Raw genomic sequence first — 22,369 nt, forward strand, 5'->3', positions numbered from 1 at the left:
ACCAATTAATAAATGATTATAACTGAACCGTGTGAATTTGCAGTGTTGTATGGTACCAGAAGAAGCCACTATTGTTTTTATGATGTGGTATCAAGTCTTAGGACAAGGAGGTGACAAATAGCTTTAAGTAAATGTCTTAAAAAAAACAACAGAAAAGTAATAATACATATTTCTATTAGAGTTCTCTATATTAGAGATTTGAATAAAATTGATCTGTATTTTAATAATAATAATTTCATTTTGTTATTCTTGAAATCTGTATGTTGATATCTAGAAGAGGTATAATCAGATATTTAGACAAGTTGCCACTATTCTCTTGCTGTGTTACTAACTACCTCTAAAAGTACTATTCAAAGTTGTACTAGATTCCTTCTTTGATTCTAAATGCTCATTTATTTCCAGGTTGCTTAGTAATGCAAATTTTTGGTGTATAGTTGGCACTTCAGGAATGTCCAGTTACTCCAGTGTCATTAGGATTCAAAGTCAACTGGGACTGAGGGGAGGAGCTAACAGCTCTTAAAGATGCTTCTTAAATTCAGGTTGAGAGTCAGGAAGACAATATTTACTTAAGACTATGAAATGATTTACTTAAGGACTATGAAAAAAGATAAAATTTCTGGTCATTTTTTTTTATTAAAAAAAGTAAGTATATCATATTTGAAATATTTCTTTAAGTTTTGAAAGACCCCAAACGACAGTTTCTTAGAATTTTTGCTACGTGTGTTTCCACTGATCTTTCTTGAGAGACGACTGAAAGAGCTAAATATATTTAGCATGGCTGAGCAATGACTAAGGTGGGGGCGGACGTAAATCTTCAGGCTTATGAAGGCTACAAACATTAAGGATGGAAAGGAGTTATTTAGGGTAGTATATACTGGAGGAGGTACTTGAATAAAGGGAAAATCAGCATGACAATGTCAGGGGGAAAAAAAACCCACTTCTTTAAAACACAGTGAGCTGTGATAAAACCTCCCAAAGCTTCAGTGTATGGGGTATTTAAACCTTGGCTGGATGGAACTCTTTGCAAGACAAAGGTGTTGGATGACCTCGGGGGTCTTTATTCAGCCTGTAGTAAGTTAAGAAGTGTTGCCATCATTGTATTCTGAAATAATTTTTTGTTTTTTACTGCTTAAAATGATGTTGCTCTATATGCATTTTACTGATTAATTTTTATGTATATAAGTAAAATTAAAAGATCTAGTATCTGTGTTTTTATTGCCCAATGGATCACTTTGGGCTACCTCAGACTTATTTTTTTTTTATACTTTATGCTTAGTTTTTTCTTCTTGGATTTTTCTTCTGTTTTCTCTCTCAGTGTCTCTTCTATGTTCAACTACCGTACATGGAAGATGTAAGACAGTACATGTTTTCATCCTTGAAAAACAATAAGAAATGCTCTCCTACTGGTAAGATAATCCTTTCTTGGGAAACTGGGCAAATGCTATAATATTCTTCTTTTAAGATATTCTGAAACACTAGAATACTTGGCTTTCTGATGAAATTGTATGCTTTGTCATTTTTTTGACATAGGAAAGTACACAGCCACTGCAACAGCCCTTTTGAAATGAGTTTTAGTGTTGCCACTGTGAAATGTGAAACAAGCATCTAAATTGCAGCAGTTCAGTTGCGGGCTGAGCAGACCTGACCTGACCTGGTTTGTGGACAGTCTTTCAAACCTGTCTTGTTGAATGAATTCTGGCTCAGATTTTATCATTATTAGTCTCACAGGATTTTTCAGTGGCAGACATTTGAGAGTTAGTCCTCCATAAACCTAGATCTTGGAGCTTGTTTGTGAGACTAAATGGCCAGATCGTGCAGGGCCTGCAATATGTGATTGGTTAGCTAAGATTAGAATAGAGCAATCACTCCAAACAAGCTGGTCCTATGGTCACTATCTGAGATGTATTTTCTATGTTCCAGTATTTTTTTTTTTTTTTTGAAGCATTTACTTGTGTCCAGATTCAAGGAAAAGCATCTTTGAAGAACTATACAGTATGCAGCCATGCAAAGCTTGACTCAATGTTCTGTGAATTTTCATAGCAGTGAGCATAAATGGATGCAGTTTAAAATCCACTCCCACTTCAATTTGTAGTGTGATCCATTGAATGGGCATCTGCACATCAGGGTTTTATGGCATGACTGGGTTTCTGAAACGTTTTCTATTTACTTTTCTGTAGCCAGCAGTTTTGATAACAGATCTTAAACCTGTCTTACCAGAGCAATAGTCGACTGTTGTGCACTGAGTTAATTTGCAATCCTAACTTTTAAAATCTATATTACTTAGTTTAGTTTTCCAAATTTACTTTTCTCCTCATTTTCTAAGTGTCCTATAAACCTTCTGTTGCAAATGAAAACAACTTGAAAAAGAAAAATGGAAGCAGAAAGGCAGCAGTAATTGAGGTCTTCCAAAGGAAAGAATGAAGTCAAAAGCCAACCGAACAAAACCCTATAAGTTTTATGTCTTTATATTGTAGTCCTTAAACAAAGCAGAGTTTTTATTACTGTCTGCAGCCCATATTCATTTGGGGCATTTCTTGTATGTGCAGTCTTCTGTGGCATTTAATGACTTGTCAAAATTTCACATTCTGAAGAGAATCTTCATCTGTAAATTGTTTCAAGAAATGCACCCATCTGCAAGTTAATCCTTCTTTGTATTTAATTGTTGCCTTAGTGGATCAGTTATCTGCGATTGACTCCATGATTGATTCTATGAATTTGGTTTATGAAGATGATGATGGAGAAACTTTTGAGGACCTGTTTAAGCCGAGCAAAATCCCAAACCCTCATTTTCAAAGGTTATATCAGGTGAAGTCATAAGTTATATGACATCTTAAAAAACACTTTCTTAAATCTTTTTGTTTTTCTGTCTCTGTAATTCACATTAGAATGATTTGCGTGGTGGATAGTCCAGTATAAAAGCTTTTGTATTTAAGTGTAGATTTCCATATTGTCATTGATATACATTTTATTCCTAAAATGTCTCATGTCCAGGAGAAAAAGGGGAATTACACCTGTGCTCAGAAGTCCACAAAAGCATCAAAAATGCTCAGAGGTACCCAGAGCAGACAAGTTAAAACTGGATTGGGAATCTCAACACTGCATTGGGGAGATGATGACGCAGAAAAAAAAATCAGTCTTAATGTTTTGGGCAAAGAGAAATGCACTGAAAACTGAGAGGGCTTTAATTTTTCATTATCTATCTAATCAAATCTTGAGCAGAGTCACTTTTCTATTCATTATTTCATTGAGCAGTGATTCCAAAATAGATCAGAGGTAAATTGATCAGTAATAAATGACTAATATGGTTGATATTTGAAGTACTACGTTGGGTTGTCTGATTTAATACATTTTATGGGTAGGCAGAATAATTCACACTACTTAAACTTATTGTTTCAAGCTGTCTACATTTTGATTTAAATTCTTTTCATATCATTAAGATTTTCTTTGCATCTGTGAGGATGAGAAACTTAATTATGCCTTGGAATTCAAGTCTTCAAAGAAAAAAAACTTCAGGTTAAATTGATTCAACTTCATCTTGGTTTTACACCTCGATTCTGAGGGTATTGGCCATCTCAGGGTTCAGAAGTCACGTTCTACTCAGAAAAGCAGGGACAAGTGGTGGCTGTGGCTACAGGCTGCTCAGCTCTCGCAGCTACATATGTAGAGATTTCAGATGCAAAAGACTGTAGAAGACAGTCGCCCTAATGCTGTTTTAATATTGTCAAATCATCTCTGGGTTTTCTTGTTTATTTTTTGTTGTTGTTGTCTCACAGGAGCCATTATTGCAGCTTCCAGCAAGATTTTCACTCTTTCAAAATAATTATGCTTTAAATCATTGCAAGTGTTTCCAAATCAGTAGCCTTGTACCACTGCCTCTTTTTGAAAGTATGCTCTGATATGGATTGGAATCTTAATGGCAGCATGAAAGCACATCAGTATTGATGTGCAGCATATGGTCTGGATGTTCTTTAATGGCAGCTTTTTGGCATAAATAGAAGTTTGTTTTGCTTTTTAAATTAAGGTCGTGTTTGACAGCAAGGGAGCGAATCTCTCCTGTTGTCCTCGTTTACTGGGTACTTACCTTTGCACTTGCATCTAATACACCCAGTGCAGTGTACTTGGGAAGCAGATTCTCCTGTGTATTTCTATGCGTGCATTTGCATGTATTGGTATCTGTGTGTATGTGTGTTAGTTTTATATAGCTAGACACACAGGGGTGCCCAAGAGCCCTCTCTGTAGCTCCTGCCATCTGTTCCAACTTCATGTTCCTCTGTAAGGCCTCTTCATTCCATCACTCTTTTCAAAGCTGTTATGAAAACATACCTGTGTTCAGTGGCTCACCTGTGCATTTTCAACTTCTCTCTTGCTACTTGCTCTGGAACAAGTGAAAGTTGCTCATTATACACATGAAGTTTTTTTGACCAAGAGGAAATATTTCTTTGAGGGACAAGAAACTATGACAGTAACTTGAATGCAAGACTGAATTGTATGTCTTGCTGTCTAGTTTTTTGACCGTTTCTCTCGTGTGACTTTTTCCTGGGATTTTCCTAATATTTTTTATAGCACATATTACAGCATCAGTGTTCTCATTCAGTTTTATTATTTACATCTGATCACATGATTTTCAGTCCACAGTGAAATAAAATATTTCTCATCAATGTGAAGGTATTTTCTTTAATATGGAAGATAATGCATATGTATCATTTGATGTTAGGTATGTGCTATACGAGTGTATTCCATTAAAAGTATGTAACCTGAAAGGCTTCTTTCCTTAAAATGTTTCTTGCAGTGTTTGCAGCATAAGGCTTTTCACCCCAATGAGCCATTGCCACCAATTGAACAACACCTTTTGGAAATGCTGGAGGTGCCCTGTGTGGTAAAAGAAAGGTGCAAGGCTCCACTTGAAAAAGTAAAGGCACTTTTCCCTCTAAAAGATGCTGGCAAGAAAAAAGAAGAGAAGACTGCTCAAGATATCTTTAAAGATGAGTGAGTTGGAACTTTTTCTTAAAAACTTTTTTGCACTTTAATTCTCGCTGAATGCGATAGCATTTTGTATATTGGGTTATAAACTGAAAAAATACTGATGCATGGAGAACACTGTGGTAACACAGCATGTCTGGGGTGTTCGAAGAGCACTGATGGTCTTACGGCTGTTGGACAAGACATAGTGGCATTCAGTCTGCATATCTATACTTGTCACAGAATCACAGAATTCATCAGGTTGGGAGAGATCTCAGGAGCTCTCTGGTTCTCAGTTGCTCAAGGCAGGGTCTTCTATGAGATCAAAGCAAGTATCTCGGGACTCCATCCAATCTTGTCTTGCAAATCCAAGGATGAACACTGCATTAACTCTTAGGGCAGCCCTTTACAGTGCTTGATTGCATGGTGATCACAGTATTTGTCATACTGACATTTATAAAATAGTTCAAATAGAAGTATCAGAGGGTTCAGTTCAGTACTTTAAACTATCTGTAAGATTAAGTATTACTAGCAGCACACTCTATTTTGCTGTTCTACAGTTTTCATTTTGAATACCAAATCAAAAGAAATAAAGCTTAATTATTATCTGCTGTGCAGTAAATGTGGATGTCTTAAAATATTCTAGACTCTTTCTGGAACATCTTAGCAGTTGTTAAGCTAAAATTCTTGGCTCTTGTTAGTGCATATACTGTGTTTACATTATTTGTGCTGTAAGTATGAAAAATGCTGAATTGGTACTGCATTGGTACTATTTTCCCAGCCAAGTCTATTTTGTTCAAAATTAAATGTACTGAATGCCTACAACAGGCTGGTCCTCTGAGATGTTGGAGAGTTCTTGGCTCCTTTTTCAACCCTTCTGCCATTTTAGCTGAGTTGTTTCAGCTCGAGGAATAATGTTTCTGAGCCACTGTGAAGGCCTGCGAAGCGGAGTTGATGCGTATCCTTTGCTTTTGGTTGGGTAGAGCCTCTTAGCTTGTTACCATTGGGAAGATACGACCTCAGACTTCTCAGGCTGTTCTGGGATAGTGACCACACTTTTTATACAGGCTAGGAGACAGATTGCTTTTTCTTTAGATCCTTGCTGTGTGTGCCTGTCTCATCTGTGAATTCGTACTGATTACATTACCTTATCCTTGCTGTATGCATGTACTGTGTTCTGTTCGCATGTGTTTATAAGCATACATACATTTATGTATGTGTTTTTAAAAGTATAGAAACAGCTTTAGAAACAAGGAAATAAAACAACATAAAACTTAGTCTCAAATAAGCTAGGAAGAAATTTGAACCAAAAGCTGTGGCATGTTGCTGAAAAATGTACTGCCCCAAAGGCTTCAATTTGACAAGCAGGAAGGAAAGCTGTTTTGGTTACAAACTGATTTGATTTAGAAGGAAGATGAAAGCAACTATAAAAAGAATTGAGTTGAAAATTGGTGTGGGCATATAAAATGATTTAGGAAAAAGAAAAGGATCTGTAAGGTAAGCAGAAGGATAGAAATATCTGTGTCTGGGAATAGCTGACTGACACAATTAAATCATTTAATGAGAAAAAAATTTCACTACAACGTGGATAAGGAAGATGTTAAGCACCGCTAACATTCGACTTTTTAAAGCTCTCAGATCTAGACAATTTGCACTGAAGAGGTTTTAAAAAGTTGGGTAGAAGTTCTCTTCACAGTTACTTTCTTTTCTGAAAAAGATTAGTGCTGATCAATCTCTTGCATTTGATGTCACCCATCATGATATTGACTGGATGAATCTCTACTTACTTTTAAGGTGTGAGCGGGACTACAGCAGCATAAATTTAGCCATGATATTTTAATAGAAATTTTATCAATCAGCATTAATGTGTTTCACTTTTGCTTCCTACATTCTATGTAAAATGTATTTTTCTTCTTAGATTGACTTTGGAGAGACAAAACCCAGTTTTGCATTATGTGAGAGGCATCTATCCGAAAGTAGAACCAGATATTTTAAATTCATCTTTCATTTTATTAATTATTCTCAGAGTTGTTGCATGTCTCACATTTAAAAGAAAAATACTGCTAATCAGTACATTATCAGTAACAGGTTTTAAATGTCAAATCCTTGGTTAGTATAAATGGGTTTGGATTCATTAGTTTCTGTTGTACTGTTTTGCTTAATGATGGCTGTAGATTAGGACTTTAACACTTACATATTACCATTTACATTTTCCTCCTATATCCAACCCCAAAGCATTTTGAAATGGTAAAAATATTGCAGGGGGAGAAGCATTTCAAGACATTGCAGGGGATCACAAGGCAGTTTTTGAGGTCAAACCATCATGGTGCATACAAGAACTTGCGTTCGCATGGAAGTTCTGAACTCTCTAGTGTTAGATAAGGAGCAGTTTCTCTATTTTATGGAGAGGATATTGGCTGTCCAAAGCAATAAAGCAAGTTGTTCGAGGTCAGCCAGAAAGAGCAGAGCTGGGAATGAAGCAGGATGTCCTGCTGTCCTTGTGCTGAGGCATATCCAAAGTCATCACTTCACCTGGAGTGATAAGTAAGGTTATGATGGATGACAGGAGTTGCTGAGGAGATGGATTTTCATTTCAGTAGTGACAAAATTAAGTAAAAGAACAGAGAAGACCACAGAAACAAAGTGGGATGGACACTGATTGCAAAGAAGGGAGGACTGTGCCACAGAAAGGAAGGCAGTATGAGTTCTTTCTATTAACTGGGTAATTCAGCAGCATGCAATGCAAATTTTAAGGTCAGTTGTAACCTTGAAGAATGCAAAATGGGGCCCAGTCCTTGATCTGTTTTTTTTGTCCCAAATTTTCTATTTCTTTTTTTCATTGCTGTATTGGAATTTTTCAGAACAACTTTGTTTAGTTTTGGGATTCCTTGAAGGCATATACTGCAGTTTAGATCACTGAGTACCTTTCAGTCACTCTTACGTTAAAATTGATTCTTCTGTATCAGTAGCCCATCATGTTAAAGAGCACAAGACACAGTGTCTGATTGCTTTTCTCTTTTGTGATTATCAGGATTCACTCTGTTGCCAAGACATAATCTAAAATCCTGTGAGTTTGGCATTTAAGTTCCTGGTTTGAATGTGCCTTGTATGCTACCTGTGAGGGCAAAGGTAGAAAGTTAATAGCCTGAAACCACAAATAATAGTTTAAAAATACCCTAATCTTTTGAAAGCATTTTTAGTGTAGCTTAAGGTTGTTCTAGGAGAATTCTTGCTTAGATAGGGTTTGTCTAGCAGGTTTGACTGTTCTAAGTGCAATTATGTAAAGCCCTTTGTGTGCTGATGGAGAGTGAAGGAACTTCTCATAAGGGCAGGTAGTGACAGGGCGAGAGGAAATGGTTTTAAACTGGAAGAGGGTAGATTTACACTACGTATTAGGAAGAAACTGTTTACTGTGAGGTTGCTGTGAGACACTGGAACAGGTTGCCCCTGCTTAAATGTTAAACACGAATTTGCAAAGAAAGCTTAAAAGCAGCTTGGTGAGAATACCAAATATCATGTAATACGTGATTTATTGACTTACGTTATGCAGTAAATAGCAAAGTTAACTCAATATATAGGTTTCAAATAAAACAACTGGAAAAAGCCTGTATTCTGAAACGTGCAAAAGAGGTGCATGAATAACATGAATGATTTCTGTTTTTACTGTCTTCTTTGTGAAGACGATGAAAAATGAAGTGTTGTTTACTGTTAGTTTGAGAGCAGTTTAATAATGAAGATTTTCTCCGGTCTTCAGTGTAATTTTTGTTAATTTAGTGAAGAGTTTACTTTGATTTAGTGTTTGCTCATTTTTGTCCTCTTCATTTGCTGCAGTGAAGATGGACCCAATGCCAAGAGAAGAAAAACTGAAGATGAGGAAGATAGCTTTAGCATCATGAAACTTGCTGAAGGCAATGTCACCTCTGTAAGTAAAGTTTTAAAACTTTTTATCAAAAGGGAACATCAATTTTTCTGAGTGTATTGCGGTCAGCATACAGGATTTCTGATAAAGCATGGAATTCTAGCTGAAACAGATATGACTGAAATTTTTCTGCTTGTAGACTCTGCTAAATATTGTAAAGCAAATTTTCTCTGCCTTAAGATCAATATTAGCATGGATTTCCATCAACCTGGGATATTTTGAGGCAAAATTCTCCCACAAAGCTTAGAACTATACAGGCAAGCCTGTGGATCTGAAGAAAGCAGGATCACAGAGCTGGGGTTCAGTATTGGAGTTTTATTCTTCTTTCATATATTCTGCCATGTAAAAGCTCCCTTTGTGTACTTAATCAGAGGTCTTGCTTGATTTTAGAGATTGCTCGCTTCATTGGCTGGGATACTAAAATAATGCATTTATCTTCATCTTAATGTTAAGCTAGGTTTCTACCTTAATTCCAAGTGTCACGTAAATGGATATGTAAAAACTATATCATAACTTTATTAGATTTTTATTTCATAGGATAAGTGATTTAACATAAATGAAGATAACTTCTTGTTTTCAAATGTGCTGCCCTCTTAAGTTCATTTTTGTAAGGAATGGTTGAGTTTTAAGAAAGGTGTGGAGCTGAGAACAATGTTCTGTACTCCTAATAATCAGTTTCTGCTATTAGCTGAAAAATGGCACTGCCTGATTTAAAAGAAACACTGGGAGACCAAGTAAGTTTACTGAAAGAGTTACGTTGGCAGCAAAACATAAACATTGGAAATAAAATTAGAAAAGTTTCAGTTTCTGAAAGGAAACAGTAAACACTGTGAATTTTCATTCTAAGGTTGTTGGATCCACTTTTCAGTAAACTTTGATATCTGACCTGGTTTTATTTCTGTTGTAAGGTTTCTGCACTTGTATGCAAATGTAGAACTTCATCTTTAAGATGCCAGACTGCTCCAGAAGGAGTGAATGAACTGAGTATGAGCTTTTAATTTTGAGCTTCCTATTGGCTTTGGCAAGTCAATGATTCTGTATCCTCATGCCTGGGAGCTTCCATTCCTCATTAAGTGTCTGTCAAGATTTGTGAGAGGTCTGTGCTGCAGAAGGTCTCAAAGCTGAACTAGCAGATAGCTTGAACTATGCTTCTGACCTTTAAACCCCAGAGAATATAGTTGGTTTATAAGATTGCAGTGTAGTAAATTCATCTTGCACTTGCCATGACTAACCTTTGCTAGGACTACTCTACATTAACACACTATAAAATTCAAGTTTTCAGCATCTACATGTGAAGAAGTGTACCAATTCTGTTTCCATATTAAAATAAATAGATTTCTGTTGCCTCCCAGGAAGAAAGAAATGGCTTTTAGCAGACAGTTGTCATTTTTGTATCTTTTGTAGGTTGGCAGCATTAACCCAGCAGAAGACTTCCGAATTCTGGTGAGGCAGAAAAATGCTGACTTCAAAGATGGTAAGTGACCTTTATTCATCTTAATTACATTTACCAGCATCTTCAGGGCTCAGTGGATGTGATCTATTTTCCTAAATACAAGTTTCTTGTGTGTTGTGAGATGCTTTACAGTAGTATACTGACTAGTTTCTGATGTTACAAAGCAAAGATGGGTGGCTTGTCTCAGACACCCTGGTTTGTGTAAGATGGCACTAGACAGTGACACTGAGGTATGAGTAGCAGCTTCTGCATTTTCTAACAGAAGATCTCTTGGCACTGGCTACCGTTTTCAAGCTGTTTATCAGCTTCTTGTCCAGCTGTAGGTGATCTTTCTAGCTTGAAGTAGAGACTTGTTGGATGGGCTCTATATGAGAAACCTGTCTTCTGTTGCATACTTAGTTTGTCTTATGAAGAAATAGTAATTGAATGCCTGAAATCTGAATGTTTATAAGGAAAGATAATTTCTTACTGCTGCTTGTGAGCAGAAGAAAATATGGGTAAATTTAGTGAAGTTGGATTGTAATAACCAGCAAGCACCTCAAAAGGTGTGAGCATGTTCTGAGTGTGCTGAATTTATCACTCAGCACAAAAAAAGACAAGGTTTTGATAGAGAGGCAAGGAAGAAAATGCACAGCACAGGTCAGCTACTGTCTCATTGGTTTGGTATGCTCTAAGTATTAAAATGCCAAGCAGTTATTGTATATGTAATGTACACAGGCATCTTAAAAAGGTTGCACAAGATGAACAGGGTCCTACATCCTCTGGAATGGGGATTTGAAGGTTGTGGCAAAATAAGCTTTACCTACCTGGTAGCCACTAATGTAGTGTGGGTTTTTGCTTTCCCAAAAGAACATTTTCAAGTGTTTTTTGTGAGAAATGCTGGCTATTCTGGCTATTTAAGCTTTTGGGCATGATTTTAGGAGTGCATTAGGTAGTGTATTGATTTCTGATAGTCTACTGAAGCCTACATGGCTATTTCTCTTCAGAATGTCTAGAAATATAGGACAGCTAGCCAGTTACTTATGTGGATTTTGTATTAGATACAGAACAAGTTCTTTTTATTGAAAAATTGTTGAATTGTGTTCTCAAGTCTCAGATATATTAAGATGCAGTAAAAAACATTGTACAAGATACTAGAATGCTGAAACCGTGGAACGATTGACTACTTTGTTATGGTAATTAGTTTTATCATGTAGGAAGGCTTTAAAGCAGAAATAAGTATAGTGTTTACCCTTGAAGATCATTTAAGTGAAGAGTGCTTAAATACATCCACTTGTTAGCTGTTGTAGAGATAACTGCAGTACATGCCAGGATGGCTTCTGAAACTTTGAACAATCTGCTTTTGTGTATGATCTGCTCTGTAATTATAAGGTGTAACTAGACAGTGTAGTGCAATCACCCATGTAAAGGAATGAGAGAAGCCATTCTAAATCAAAACATGCTCTGCATATTATTTTTCCCTTTTGCATAGTCATTTTTCTGCTTTAGAGTCTTGTAGGTACTTCAATACATAAAACATTGCAGGCACGTTTGAAACTATTCAGTAATTGTGAGGGTTTTTCTTAAAAATAGTTTTATATCGCATTTAATGAGAACTTTTTTTTTTGTCCCTGCTAGAACACGTAAAATGTCTTTGCAGGAAAGGATAATCTGTGGTGTTGTAGTAGTTTATTGGAAAAAATTAGTAACATTTTATGTGTCAGAATGCAGACAGGAGAACTACTAGGCTGTATCCCGTCTTTCTCCTTTCTGATATAAAAAGATGAAGTGTAGAATTCCAAACTGAACAGAGCCTACATTCTCACTTGGAAAAAAGGTAGCAATTCCTTCCTCCTTCAGCTGTTTGCTTGGAGTTGGGTTAGGGTTGTTGTAGCAAGAGGAAGAGCTGTTGAAGAGTGACAGTTTATAATTAAGCTGTGAGTTACTACACACACCCTTTCCAGTCCACAGCAAGTCTCTTCGCAAAGTAAAAGAGTTATCTGAAGTATGGCAAGAGGGATAAAGTAAATAATAAGAATGAACTGTAGCAGGTCCTGATGGTATATTAATCAACAAAGGTGAAAGTATTAATGCATCTAGCAGTGGTGACTGGGATTTTTGCTGTTCGTAGGAGCTTGTGTGCAGCTTAGAATCACAAAATCATAGGATGGCTTGGGTGGGAAGAGACCTCAAAAACCAACCAGTTCCAACCCCCTGCCGTTGGCAGGGATGCCACCTACCTGATCGGGTTTCCCAGGGCCTTGAGCACCTGCAGTGTTTGTCTGCATACTAAGTTCCACAGCGGACAGAGCTGATGATGTATTTGCTCCTATGGAGAACTGACTTGGTAATATGTAAATACATTCTATTAAAAAAAAAATCCAAGTGTTTCAGATTGGCAAGGGTGTTAGGGGTATGTTTTCTGAGACTGGCAGCTCAAACCCTGGAATAGTAATTGACTTCATTTTTAATTGACATCTGTGCATTTTATTACAGTAAGGATGTACTTATGGTTCACGTTATCAGTGGTGTGTGAAGGTGCCAACTTGCAGATTGTTTATTGTTCTTATAACTAATATTATGTCTCCTCTCCAGACACGTTTACTTTCTTGTTTGCATTCACTGCTGCAGAGATGTCAGTTTATGCAGGTCTCGTTTTGAACAGGTTACAAGTGCACAGTCATCACAAAGAGCAGTCTTCTCATAACAGCTTCTGACATTTTTGTCAATGAATGCAAATAAAATAGATTAGTTGCCCTAAGTAGAATCTAATCTTTATTCCCAAGGCTATACAGTGAGCTTCTTCAGTGCTGTGGCTGCAGAGAAGGCTCAAATACAGTGGCTGTTTGCCATCTTCTTATGCCAGAGGAGTAGCCACACAACCACCATTACATCATGTGCAACTGTTTATGGATTTCCATTCATGTCTGTGTTTCCAGGGAGTAGATAATGTCCAATTTAGAGTATAGAACTTGCATGCAATTCTGTGTAAGGCAGGAATGCTTAATGGAAGGTGGTTAAATAAATAAATAAAAATAATAGTTTAAAAAAAAAATACTGTGTGTACATACATATAATTTTTTTTTTTTACTTTTCTGTGGAAGCTGTTTGCCAGATTTCATTGCATCCTGCAGGACTCTTGTCTGAGAACATGGTGTCTGAAGTCCTGTAGTTGAAATAAGCTTTTTTAAACTTTTACTGATTGTCTGTGGAGAAATAAGTCTGAAATGATAGCTGTACAGTTTGTGGGCATTACAAACTGCATTGAACTCCCAGTTTTTATGCTTATATTTGTCAATATCTTTACTCCTAGGCATTTCTGGAAGAATAAGGTTAAGTGAGTCAATAATCACATATGTAGATTGCAGTAAACTTTCTGCCTTGCTTCAGGTGACTCACTTTTACCATGGCATGTAGATCACATGAGTAAAATGTCTAACAAGACTGTTTTGCAGTGGATGCTTCATGTGCATAAAAGAATTGTGTATGACAGATATGCAATGAAAATGTACTATTTGTGACAAAATGGGTATTTAATTGCCAGATTTTCTCAGAAATGTGTAGTTATCTAGTGAGATATGTATATAATTTTTTTAATATAGTATTTATTTTCACTTTTTATAGGCACATATCTTTGCTGCTTGCCTGTGTTTTTATCTTAGTGGATATCTTTGAGTATATTGGAAAGTATTGCTACTCTTGCTTTGTAGGGCAAATGCGATGACAGGTTTGGTGAAAATGATTCAATCATTAGAATAATATTTGCAAACCAAATAACTAAATGTAAAAAAAAACTTACTTTGAAGTTTTCTGTGTCTCTACTTCACAGAAAGGATAAAGCCAGACTCTTTTGAAGAGCACAGTGATTGGGTCCGACACAACAAACAGAATTCTGAATTAGATATTATGGGGAAAAAAATCAGTGATGGTAGTTAAACATAGGAAGAGTGGCCCAGAGAATTTGGAAACTTTCTGTATTTGGAACTTCTTAATACTGAAGTGCTTAGAGCACTAAACCACCTGGTTCTCCATGATTCTGATTTGAATGGGATTTGAACCAGAATACTTTCAGACATCTAGTCTTAAATCGTTCTGAGCCATGCCACTGTTAATGGCCATTTGGAGAGAGCATTTCAAAACTGAGCAGCACCACATAGCACACCAGAGTAGTTTAGTGATTCTTGATAAAATTTTTACTTCCTTTATCAAGTCAAGAAATCCTTAAAAATAGGGCAGTGTTTAGAATCTGCTCCTTCTTGTCAGTTACGATAAGATCATCCTTGCAGAACAACAATTTGAAATCCATTGGCAGGTAGTTGAACTGATTTGTCTGTGACTCTTGCTTTAAGCACTGTCCATTAATACAACTCATTATTACTGTCATTGGATAAGTCAAAAGATTGCTAATAATAGGATTCATTTGTGCATAGAAGGGGCTGTATTTTTAATATTTTTTTTAGGAAAAAAAATTATGTACAAGGAATTGAACTCAGGCTATGAGACAATCTCAACTATTATTAAACTGTCATCTGTTTGGCATAGTAATCAAGATCAAGGGCTGAACTGAACAAGCAGGAAAATATAACTACAATTCTGTACTGTAACTATTCAGAGATAACAAGTGAATATAATTGTTCATGACACATTTCACATGAAGTGGCAGCACTGATGAGTGTATTTTAGAGTAGGAAAAGTACCTCAGTGCCAGTGGGGTAGGATCTTCTATTGAAACATTTTTACTTGTAGTTCTCCAGTCCATAATTGCTCTATTTGTTGCACAGTCAATCAGATACAGTAGGAGGAAACAGACGATCAGCATTTCTTGGGATGATCTGTGGAATGAGATGTTGATTAGGAGTGTTGGAATTCTCAGCATGGGCCAAATACGGAAATTCATTAGTTCATTTCCTTAGATGTAGGAGGGAGATGTAGAGGGCTGTGAGAGGAGAAGGTGACTATTACATGGTGGTGTTCTGAATAGACTATCAGCTCACATCACTAGGACTTGCTCTTCAGGACGTCAGATGTGACTGGAGCTACTGTATGAGCTGTGTCTTGCAGAACGTGTGTTTTTGCAAACCGGGACAGATCTACTTTTTGCAGCACTCAAAATCAAATATTCACATTCATGACAAGGCAGATGATGGATAGGAAAGAAAGAAAAAAATCTCTGCTCCTCCTTGTCAGTTGCAAAAAGATCATTCTTGCAGAACAGCAGTTTAAAATCCATTGGCAGGTAGTTGAACTGATTTGTCTGTGACTCTTGCTTTAAGCTCTGCCCATTAATACAACTCATTGTCACTGCCACTGGATAAGTCAAAAGATTGCAAAGACCTACAAAGGTGTATGAAGTCCACTTTCTGTGGATTATACTTCCAGTTAAAATCCTTTTTTGCTGTCTCTGGTATTGTCTGTGTTTTGATTAGACTATCAAATTACTTCAGGGGAACAAAGGCATTTTATCCATTTTAGATTCATCAATCATTGATCTGTCACTTAATGGAGATTCAATGGACAGACTTAATTTTAGCCAAGCTATTACAAGACATGAAAAGAATCTTGACTTCATATACTGTTGCTTGTTTTCTGTATAATTGTAGTATTTTCTTGCCTGTTAAAACAGTATGAAGCTTTATTTGTTTCAGATTTGGAAACAAATTTCAGAAAGAGTGAATTTGCAGTCATTAGCAAGAAAAAATGTTTTGATGCCTGCTAGGGCAATCGAGTAGAAAAGGCTTTTCTTTAATAATAATAATAATAATAAAAAAAGCAAAATAAATACAGTACGTGATAATTCCAAGCCATGTGGTAGAGTCATTCTGACAATGAATACTTTTATTGCACCCTTGTACTGCCTGGGGTTTTAATTTAACACATCAATGAAAAGGCAGTATTTAAAAAAACAGAACAACAAAAAACAAAGAACCACAACAGAAACAAAACACCACCACCATTGAAAATACCAGCAGGACTTGCTTTTATTAATTCAACTCGTAAGAAGTTAGAACATTTAATGAGAAGATTGTTAACCGTGAAAAAAATGGACTGACTTAACTTGAGGAGCTTAAGTAGTGAGACCTCAATTCAGTTTGTCAGCTACCAGTAATATAAATTAGGAGTGAGCTGATCACCTCTGGGGCAGTGGCACTAGCATACTTCGTTGTGTGCTAGCTGCTGTTGCACAAGACTACTCTTCACCTCCTTTTGTTGAAACTCACTGGAGTCTGATGCTGGTGGGAGAGTATCAAATACATCCTGTTTTATTCTGTTCAGATTAGTTCAGTTAAGCATCACAGAACATAGGTATAACAACTAGTACTGGTGCTGATTGTAGGCAGAATGGAAGTAGTATTTATATGATGTCTTCTGTGAGTGTGTGTTTATCCTTGTCTTTTCTGTTAATTCCCATCATTGCAGCAGATGATTTTCAGTGATGTTTCCACAGCTGAAATAGCTGCAAGGACATATTTTCCCACACTTGGGTGTCTGACAGAAAGCGAAATTGAGCTTTATTTAATTAATTTAATTGTGTAATTAAACACAAAGTAAAGGACTAAAATCCAAGATAATTTACATGGGTTTGTAGAGCACATCTTGATGTTCTCAGTTGTATTTGCAGTGCTTTATTGCTACCTACCTTTTAGGAGCCCTTCAGTATTGAGGATAAAGCTTATGTTTCCCCTTCTTGTCAGCACAAGTCTCATTGTTTGCCTCTGCTTTTTTTCTGTTAGGCAAAACCAGTTCATAGTATTTGTCTCCATGATCACAAGCAGCACTGACCTTGAAAAATCATCAAGCTACCCACTGCAGAGACAATATCCACTGTAATGTCAATAACAAGGTGGTCTCTGAACTGCAATCACCCTACACCTATTGTTTTGACATTATTACACACTCACTGTGAATTTAACTGTGAATTTAATTGAAATATGCATATATTTCAAAGGCTGTTTGTAGGCTGTCCTTTGTAAAGTTGTAGAATACCTCAGCTTTAAGTCCTAAATATTCTAGCTATATTTTTGACTTTAAAAAAAAAATTAGGCCAGTGTTTTCTTTTCATGGCTTCCAGGTTTAGACTTTGCCTTGGCCATGCTTGAGTGTCTTCCTTGCACACCTAGCTCTTTCAAATAGGCTGAAGTAACTGACAGTAACTTACATACTCAGGTATCAAATTGAGTGATTTAAGGCAGTATGGGTATGATTAACTCTTGATGTTTGTCAAGGTGGAATAGAGAGACAGATCTAAAGGATTTTTTTTTTCCTTGAAAATATGGGTTCTTTGGTTTGCTTATTTATTTATCCTTGTCTTTCAGTGAGTCAGCAGCTGATAAACCGCATTGATCAGTTTCTGGAAAACAGAAGCTCACAGTACTACATGAAAGGGATCAATTGTATTAGAGTTTTCAGAGGGGAGGCTATGAAGGTAATTGTAATATGTGAACACTTCTAAACCGAAGACGTGATGGACCTGGTCACTATATTAAAAACAGCAGTTCATTGCTTTAGGAGAAGTAGATTCAATAGATTGCCCTGTCCTTGGACGTGTTTAAGGCCAGGTTGGACGGGGTCCTGGGCAACCTGATCTGAATGTGTATGTTTGGTGGCCCTGCTAGGCAGGGGGGTTGGAACTACATGATCCTTGAGGTCCCTTCCAACCCGGGTGATTCTGTGATTCTGTGATTCTATGATTCTGTGTGATTTGAATCTCATATGGTTGGAAAGTTGAGAAATGTTCCCGTTTTGCTTTTCTTTATTGTTAATTAGATAAGAACATGCTTTTGAACTCAAAAATTCTGTGGTGTTACTTACTGCTGTTTTTATTCTTTTAAACATAAAAACACAAAGCTTGTGACTTGGTATTTATAAGAGGAAAAATAAGCTATTCTGCAGATTTCTTCAAGATAGTTGTAAGAAAGTGTCTAATTTTTTTTTAATTCAGTTTTTGTGGTTCACCTTTCCTTAGAACTCTTGGCTTTAATACAGTGAAAACATATAATTACTTTCATGTTCACAATTTTAGATGACTTTATAAAGAATTAAGCTTGCAGCTACTTTAATATTTCCCTGTAATCATTGCTGTTATTTCTTTCAGCTATCCAAGGTGCAGTGCTTTAATGATTTTCTGCAGGCCTTGAAGTCAAAGGTGGAAGATAAAGCCTTAACTGATTTCTGGGAGATTGTGGTACAAGGTATGATTCCATTTGACTTTTTATCCATTATGTGAGGTAAAAACCTTGCATTAGCAATGGAACGCTGAACAGCATTCTGATACGGATCATTCCTGCAGCCTACGTAAAATATTTAATAAAAAAACAAACAAACAAAAAAACCAACAACACATGAAATAAATACAAACACAGTACCACCACAAAAAAAAACCAAAAACCTTTTCTTTCATACTGTGTAACTTTATTTTTTGCCCTTATAGTTTCAAACCAGTAATATTTAATAATGCCTTGCCAGGTCTTGTTGAAACTCTATATGAACTGTGTAAGAGGAGACAAATTAAATGTTACAGGATAAGGATAAAAAGGTACAATTTCAAATGAATTTTAAAATAAATGAAAAAACTCATGCAGCTTACAAGGATATTTCCAAATTAAGCTTCAGAAAAGGCATGGGTAGCACTGAAATGTGTCACTGATCATTTTATATTTAAGTATCTTGAAGAACAGAGTATGTGTTACTATGACATCTACCTGTGATTAAACTGGGAGATGAAGGCAATGCAATTCCAGAAGAGCTTCAGATTTACACAGGCGATAAATAGAGGAACATTTTCACAAGTCTGAAACATAGTGGACTATAAAAAAAAAAAACCACATTTTACATCATACTCTTGTTTTTAATTGGAAGCAGAACTAGGGAAATCTGTTAGGAACCCAGCTGTCTATTTTAAGGGTGCCTGCTATAGAATGCAGTGGTTCGTGCCTTTCAAAATGGAGGAGTCCATAGTGTGTAATGACTGATTTACCCAAATGTTTAAAAATACAGGATGGGGATGTGTTTTAGTAGTCCAAAGCAGCAACATAAGACAACTCTGAAGAACTGTTATATAGTAGTACAGTAGGGGGAACTTCTCAGAAGATTTAAAAAAATAAAACAAAAAAACCCAGCAACAACCAAAAGAACTCTTTGTAAGTAGGAAACTTGGATCTTCCAAAGCCATGCTGGAATGCGGTTTTAATATTTTTAGTTGATTAAACCATAATTTTCAACAAACTGAACTGTTTCTGAAAAGAAAAAATAAATGCAAACCAAGATGGTATTTTAATACAAAATTAATTATCTTCTGAGAAGATCATAAAATTATGGTGCTCTATGCGCCGTCTGAATAGGTTGACCCTACTGGGTAGCTGAAACTGCTTTTCACTTGCTGCTACCAAACACAGAAGTCCTCTTTTCCCTGCTTCTTTTGACGTGATCTATGCCCTCTATTCTACCAAATGTAGCATTGGGTCTTGTCATGAGCAATCACCAAAAGATGAGGAATGCAAGTCAGTGTGTTGGTGATTCTTGGCACACGTTAAGGTACCATTAAAATTGTTCTGCTGCTGAAACCTTCCTGAGCCTACAGTTCCTTCCTCTCATACCCCCCAAATTCTTTATTTAGGTGCAAGCTTTCATGTAGCCAAGCGGTGAGCTAGGCAGGGACAAGTAATTGAGAGGTAGTGGTTGGACTTTTATTTTAATTTCTTTTGGGGCCAGGAGAGGGGAGGAATAGCACCACTGCATAGAGTGGTGGTGCAGATGCAAAAAGATACAGTCATCCTGTAAATGTAGAATCAACACTGGTAATCATACTGTAGAACCACAGCGTCAGTATTTGTATGGTAAGAGTTAATATTTCTGAGGCTATTAAGGACTGAAGAGCATGCTGTGAATGACTAAAAGTGTAATTTCTTGTAGACTTTCAGCATTTCATCTGTGATTTCAGTATCTCATTAGTGTGATTGTCATAATATTAACAGTTTCCTAAATGGAGACTTTCACAAGCTTATGAATATTCTCATTAATTTATTTTTAAATCATATTTGACTCACGCAAGTCACATTTTCCTTTGAACAATTTTATTTATTTTTGGTGGTGATGATGATGATACAAGCCAAAGTTGGAATTTGGTGTGTTTTTGGGAAGCCTTCTTATGATATTTTTTTTTTTTTTTTTTTTAGACAGAATTTCTTTGATCACTAAAGATGAAGCAGAGGGAAGTTCTGTGACTAGTGAAGAAGCTGAAAAGGTATCATAGTTTTAATTAGCACTTATTTGTATAGATTCCTTGCTGTGGAACAGAAAATTGCTTATAATGTGTATAAATGAAATAGGATGTAAGAAATGATAGAGTTCTTTTGCCAAAGAATTAATATTGCCCCAATCCAGAACAAAAATAAGTGTGTACTGCAGCAGTATATCTTAATTAGTCTTTAAGAAGTAGTATATTTGATGTAATTATCTGAAAATACCCCCTACAAAGAACAGGGATTTCAGGAACTCAGTTTAGCAGCAATAAATTATATATTCAAGACTGCTATTTGAACCTCATAAAAAGAACTCATTGAGTGATCTCATTGTTAACATGCCAGTTAAAAAACCAGCATGCCTTCTTTCACTAAAGGCTTTACTAACTAGCAATATAATGTTATCACTGCATATATAGTATATATATATATAGTATATATATAGTATATATATACACTATATACTATATATATATATATATACTATATATATATAGTATATAGTGTATATAGTGTATATATATACTATATATATACTATATATATATATATATATATATACTATGAATGAATATATATACTATGAATGAGTATATATACTATGAATGAAGGATGTCATAGTTACAAAAGGAGTTAATTATAAAGGGCAGAATGATGCCTTCAGGTTGAAAGAAGGCAGAATTCAGATTTGTTGTCAAAAATTGTATTTGTGCATGGAGGATAAGAAGGTAAGGGCAGCCTTGTGTCAGGCCGCTGAGTGCCATAACTTTAAGTAGGTTAGAAGAAAGGTCTTTGTATTACAGATCCCTCAAGGTAAGCTTGTACCTGGAATCACTAAGTACTTTTCAGCAAAGCTGCTTCTCTGCAAGATGCCACATTGATTTTTGTTACTTCCAGACCTGCGTGAGCAGTAACCAGAAGGATATTGAAGTGGGTTGTCTGTAGTTTAATTAATTTGTAGGTAAAAGTTGTATTTTTGAAACTGCTTTTTTAATCTATAGCAATTTATCTCAAGGTAAAGAAGGCACAGAAGTGTCATGAAAACAAAAATATAAGAAATCTCCTAAGAATCCAAAAAAAAAAAAAACAACTGATCTTCTGTACCCAGTACAAATGACAGGATGTTATTTTGTGAGCACAAAGGACCTACTGGTTGTTTCTCATCACCCATAAGTTTATAGAGCAGTCTTTTTTTCCCTAGCAGAGGTTTTAAAGAATATAAACTCTTCTTATAAATTCCAAATGCTATGATTTTGTTTGGGAACTTTGTAGGCCAAATCATTTCTTGGGAACTTCACTTTTTAGTCTGAAACTATTGTTGACATTCAAAATGTGATAAGGCTGTGAATGAGTTTCTATTCCTTAAGGAAATCTCTATTAGCCATGAAGATCTTAGAGTTTACGTTTCTTTTAACTATGAGGTTGTGGCAGAGGAGGAACACTGTGCAAGGACGAAGCAGAAATTATGAAGAGTAGCAAGGAGTGGAGTTACAGAATAAGATGGAGCTGCAAAATGCTGGTAGACTGACTTACGAGTGACTTATCTTTTTACCATCAACCTGCAGTCAGCCAGGCTTTGCAGTAAGGGAAGAAGTTCTTTTGTGATTGATTGAAGGTCTTGAGACAGCTGTAACAAGGGGAATAACAAAGACTGTGTGGAGTCAGCTCTGGGCTGCTGAGAGCACAAGAGTTCTCTAGTGTGACAGTTAACCTTGCATTTCAGGATAAATGAGTCGCAGCTCTCTGGTAACTAGGCTGTTGGCAGTCCCAGGCGCACACTAGATAACGTTCTCCAGATCCAAATTTGTGGAGTTGCCACTG

General features: G+C 36.2%; 1 protein-coding gene across 2 annotated transcripts in view; it reads left to right on the top strand.

Moving 5' to 3' along the window:
• Positions 1-22,369, top strand: part of XRCC5 (X-ray repair cross complementing 5) — a 42,997-nt gene that overhangs the window by 16,719 nt on the left and 3,909 nt on the right. For both annotated transcript variants that reach the window (XM_048953325.1, XM_048953326.1), the window contains exons 12-19: positions 1,316-1,406; positions 2,672-2,805; positions 4,790-4,986; positions 8,791-8,881; positions 10,283-10,352; positions 17,624-17,733; positions 18,403-18,499; positions 20,483-20,550. In XM_048953325.1, the coding sequence (XP_048809282.1) occupies positions 1,316-1,406; positions 2,672-2,805; positions 4,790-4,986; positions 8,791-8,881; positions 10,283-10,352; positions 17,624-17,733; positions 18,403-18,499; positions 20,483-20,550 (858 nt within the window). The remainder of the gene's footprint in view (positions 1-1,315; positions 1,407-2,671; positions 2,806-4,789; positions 4,987-8,790; positions 8,882-10,282; positions 10,353-17,623; positions 17,734-18,402; positions 18,500-20,482; positions 20,551-22,369) is intronic.

Source organism: Lagopus muta, chromosome 8 (assembly GCF_023343835.1).
Source record: "Lagopus muta isolate bLagMut1 chromosome 8, bLagMut1 primary, whole genome shotgun sequence".
NCBI classification, from domain to species: Eukaryota; Metazoa; Chordata; class Aves; order Galliformes; family Phasianidae; genus Lagopus; species Lagopus muta.